Source organism: Octodon degus, unplaced genomic scaffold (genome assembly GCF_000260255.1).
Source record: "Octodon degus isolate 3935 unplaced genomic scaffold, OctDeg1.0 scaffold00004, whole genome shotgun sequence".
NCBI classification, from domain to species: Eukaryota; Metazoa; Chordata; class Mammalia; order Rodentia; family Octodontidae; genus Octodon; species Octodon degus.
The window spans coordinates 3693571-3698553 of record NW_004524580.1 but is presented as its reverse complement, the minus strand read 5'-3'; the positions used below and the strand labels follow the sequence as shown (position 1 = coordinate 3698553).

At 33.6% G+C, this 4983-nt stretch overlaps 1 protein-coding gene across 4 annotated transcripts in view; it reads left to right on the top strand.

The window, feature by feature from the left end:
- Positions 1-4983, top strand: part of Osbpl8 (oxysterol binding protein like 8) — a 192243-nt gene that overhangs the window by 66520 nt on the left and 120740 nt on the right. For all 4 annotated transcript variants that reach the window (XM_023716083.1, XM_023716079.1, XM_023716076.1 and 1 more), the window contains exon 2: positions 936-1048. Coding sequence is in view for 2 of the 4 variants with exons in the window: in XM_023716076.1 (XP_023571844.1) it covers positions 1007-1048 (42 nt within the window). In the remaining 2 variants the exon portion in view is untranslated. The remainder of the gene's footprint in view (positions 1-935; positions 1049-4983) is intronic.

The window sequence follows — 4983 nt, the reverse complement described above, 5'->3', positions numbered from 1 at the left end:
TACTATCTTGCATTCTTTCTAGTTTGTTATGTTCAGATCTCATTTTTTGAAAGTTGTATGCTATTCCACTTTATATGTGTAATATTTAAGAAAATACATTATGATCAACATTAAATTATTCAGTTTTTTCTCATTGTATGTATTACTTTGTTGGATGTATTTAGTTTTGTAACTCTGTGCATTTATATATCTGTGGGAAAATTATTTTAAGTTATCCTCCTCTCAAATTGTCCTAATTTCTATTCCCATCACAAAAGTATGTGGGAATAGCTCTCATGTTGGCTTTTAACATACTTTTTTAGTTCTCACCAATGTAATAATGTAAAACTAATTCATTTTCAAGTTTTGGACACTCAGTGGCTTAACCTTGCTGTTGGCAACTCTTATATTGAAATTATTTTTTTACTTTTCTGTAGAACTTTACAATTCTTGAAACTCATAGCAAAAATCTGCTTTTTTAGCTAGACATAATAATATATTTTTGTAATCCCAGCACTCTTGAGAGGCTGGAAGCAGGAAGATTGAAAATTTGAGTCCAGCCTCTGCAATTCAGTGACTTAGTGAGACCCTGTCTGGAAAAAGGAAGTGGGGATAAGATGAGAGTGTAGCTCATTCCAGAGGGCTTGGTTCAATCCATAGTAAAACAAAACAAAAACAAAAACAACAAAAAAACCCCTATATTTTCTTAGAGGTGAGATGTAGTTCACTGGTAGAGCTGTTGCCTAGCGTGTGCAAAGCTCTGGGTTTGATCTCTAGCACTGTCCAAGAAAAAAAAAAAAATCCATCTTTTTAATTGTTGAATTTCTCAATAATGTCAGCCTAAAATTATTTCTCCCTGTTAATATGCTTAATGGTTTATTTTCCACTTATCACAATTTTAAACCAATTAAATCCATTGGTTTAAAATGTAATCCAGTTGATTTTTCTTTTTACAGGGTTTCCAGACATACAGGATGGCTAAACACTAATGGGAAGAGAGGCATAAAGAAATCTATCTTCTTCCATTATGGAGGCAGGTTTAACAGATGGAGAACCTGACCAAACTTTGGTGAGTAGTTCAGATACTGCATAATAAGGTATTATTATTTGCAGTTGCAAAATAGTCTTCGTAAGCCTCTTTATCCCCTAAATATGTTTAAAAGAAATTTAAGAAATTATTTTGAAAATAGCGCTTTAATTCCTATGTTGATATGAGAACTATGGATAATTTGAAGTTTACTAGCACATAGCCCAGTCACTTTCTGATACTGTCTCCTATCATCCCTGCTTTCCCAACTGTATAGTGTCAGATATAGTAATATAATTTTTATTTCCCCAAGAAACTTTTTTAAGTGAAATTGAAAGTACAACTGAAGAAATTAGATGCCTTCAAATCTCAAATCACATATAGCTGTATAGCTGTAGCAGGCAGAGTGAATGAAGCAGTTAAAATAATTCAGAATTAAGAGGAATCATATCTATAAGAATATGAAGGTTTAATAATCATCACTATCTGTGATTGTGATTGAATTATGTTCTGAAATTAAGTAGGGATAGTGAGCAAAATGTGTATCACCTTTAGATTTAAAAACTATTCTAGTGTAAATTAGAAGAAACTAAATTGTAGTGTTCTGTTTTGTTTTGTACTGGGAATTGAACTTCAGAACCATGCACTTGCCAGGTGGGTGCTGTGCTGCTGAGCTATCTCCCCAGCCTAGTAGTTTGTTACTGTACAAATATTTTATTTTAGAATAATTTCATTATCTGTTCATTTGTTGCGTTTTGAGTGATTCCATTAAATATATATTTATAGATTCTTCATTAGAAGTGTTTCTCTTACTAAAGGGTTTCCTGAACTAAAATGTGGTCAACTGGTAATGTTTGTTAGATAGTTGATTCTTTGACATATTTATCCTTGGAATAAAGTGGAGTCCAGTTTTCTTTCATTTTGCTATGGAGATAAGAGTTGCCACTTTCATTGAAGCATTTGTAATTTCAATTTAGTGGATATCCTTTGTTCAGGCTCCGTGTAGGAACAGTCTTAATATTTAATAGCAAAATGTAATTTTGTTAACTTGATCCCATCATTTTTTTAATTTCTGGCTCACACTTCTTTGGTTTCTTAAAATGATCAAAAATGTTTAACTTAAAAGGAATGACTTATTAATAGAAAATTAAATTGGCATGGAAATAACTTGGCTGATGAAGATTATTGTCATAGTGACTGTAAATGGAAAATTTTATTTTTACTACGATTTCAGAGACCAAGACTAACCTTTGTCTTTTATGATGTTTCTTTACCATAGACAACACCATTTCTTTTTTTTTTTAAATCCACAATGTGTTTATTGGGATGGCTTCCCACTCATCTTGATTGAAGGTACTATTAGTGCTGCTTCCTCCTGAAGAAACATCCTTCTGTGAGCCTTGCTTTCCCTCCTGTAGGCTGGCACAAGACAGTGGAGAGCCAACACACGGAACTACCATCTGTGTGTGGCTAAAGACTGTGGTGATTTTATAGCATCCTGGGCACTTCATCTCCATGAAGTAGGAATTGGGACTCTACACCAGGTGCTTCTTCTTGTACTTCCTCTTCTCCAGAGAGGGATGAAGGAGATTTTTTGCGAGAGGCATGTTCTTGTGGGAACATCGTCACCCCCAGAAAGGGACAACACCATTTTTAAAGCTATTTGACTTTTTTTTAGATCCTTACAGATGAAATATTTCTAATCTCATACTAATAATAAAAACATTAGTAATTGGACTGTGGATGTAGTTCAGTAGTAGAGAACCTGTGTAATATTCTCAAGGCTCTGGGTTCTATCCCTAGCACTGAAAACTAGAAGTAAACCAATTATAATAGTTGCTGCGTTCTAAGTGTATACTTTATTGAACAGTCATAACACTCAATAATGCTAAATATTTATTTATTCCATAGGTTGGGAAATAGTCTCAGGGGAGATACTTACTTTCTCACAATTTATGGCAGAACTGGTTTGTCTCTGAATACTGAAATATTGCCTATATTTTTGTCTTTTTAAATAGACTCACTTAAAATGTATTTTACTATTTAAAGTAGATATCTAAATAGATGGTATTATTAAATTCTATATCAGAATCCTGGGCAGTATTAAAGAAGTTCTGATGAGATTTTAAGCCTAAATACAATTGATAATTGAGAAGTTGGAACGGAGTTAATAGTAAGATTTTTTTTCTTGTTCATTAAGTTTCTTCTGTAAAATACAGCTCATTTTAGAAAGGCTAATATCAATAATTTCAGTATAAAGTACAAAAATTTCTGTGTTTGAAACTATTGTTGAGATCCACTTGTGAGTTAACTATTTATAAAATATCACCTTTGAACTGTGTGGCTTAAACTAGTTACTGTTTAGATTTGGGAGAGGGAGGTAAGGAAATGAGCTGTGTAAGAGATTTACATGGATGTTAAAGTCTTTAACTCTTTAGTTATGCTACCAGGAGAGTTAAATTCTCAGGTTTCTAGTTTCCTTATTAAAGATAATTATAATATCTACCTCTCAGAGCTGTTTTGAATATTAATTGCAGAAGTGCCCATTATTACAGTATTATAGACTTTTTAAACATGTATTAAATAAGAGCTGCTACTATTATTGGTGGCTATTATTAGTAGCAAGCCTTCTCTCCAAAAAAGATAAATAAGTAGAAGTCAGGGAGAGCCTGTGAAGGTTGGGTGGTTGCTGGATACTGGGATAGTGGGAAGAGCTTTCAGAGGAGAACATAGACATTAATAGCAAAGGTAAATATGGTTCATACAACAAAAAATAACCAGGAAAGCATTTTAGGATGGGAGATGAATAGAGGCAAAGCTAAATGGGGAATGAGTTGCTTAAAATTCAGAGTAAAATGAGTATAAAAATTGAGTGTAAGATAGATTGGAAAGCAATTGTAAGAATAATGGTTGACATGATGCATAAGACCAAATTTATGGACCCCTTGCCAGACCAGACATTAAATTCATTTGACATTCTTTATTTTACTTACACATAGCTTTTTTTATTTTTTATTTTTTTTTAATATTTATTTATTTTTATTTATTACATTTATTTATTGTGTGTGTGTGTGTGGCCAGCTCAGCCCACCAGGGGGCGGGTCTGGCTGGCATGTGGTGCTGGGGATCGAACCGCGGTCCCTGTGCTTTGTCAAGCTTGTTTCAAGTAGGTGCTTTAGACCACTGAGCCATCTCTCCAGCCCCATAGCTTTATTTTTGTAATAGTGCTGGTTGTCTTAGTTGGTAGGTACTGAAGAGTAAAAACTAACTCTGTCTCTCTCTATATGGTATCCTATACTATAAGACATGTTATGTGATTTATGTATCAAAAATACTTTAAAGACAAACTCATACTGTTTTATAAATTAATCACCAGGGAATGTTTAATTGAAGCATTGGTGTCAAAATTTCATGAGTAGATAAAAGTTGACTAAAGTAGAGTATTGTTTTGGAATAAAATTTTTGAATTTATTCCTCAACTTAAGGAAAATGAAGTATCTTTTGAAATGCTGTCTCTGTTAAAACTGCTTTATAAATTTAGTAGAGGGCAAAGTGGCTTTTATTAAAATTTACTGTATAAATGATTCTTCAGAAGAGAATATGAGTTTTTAGATAACTTTTTTGATTTTTTTTTTTTTTTTTTGGTGGAACCAGGGATTGAACTCAGGCCCTTGCGCTTGCCAGGCAAGTGCTTAATCTACTGAACTATCTCCCCAGCCAACTAGATAACTTTTTTTGAACTCTCAGTTGAGGAAATCTTTAAGATTCTAATTCCAGTCAAGGACTTTGGACCAAAGGCTTTCTAAGGTATAAAGAACTGCAAAGATGATTTAGTTTACTAATTCTTAGATGTCATCAATAAGTGTTTTCCTGGGCTGGGGAGATGGCTCAGTGGTCTAAAGCACCTACTTAGAACAAGCTTAGCAAAGCACAAGGGACCGCGGTTCAATCCCCCAGCACCACATGCCAGCCAGCCC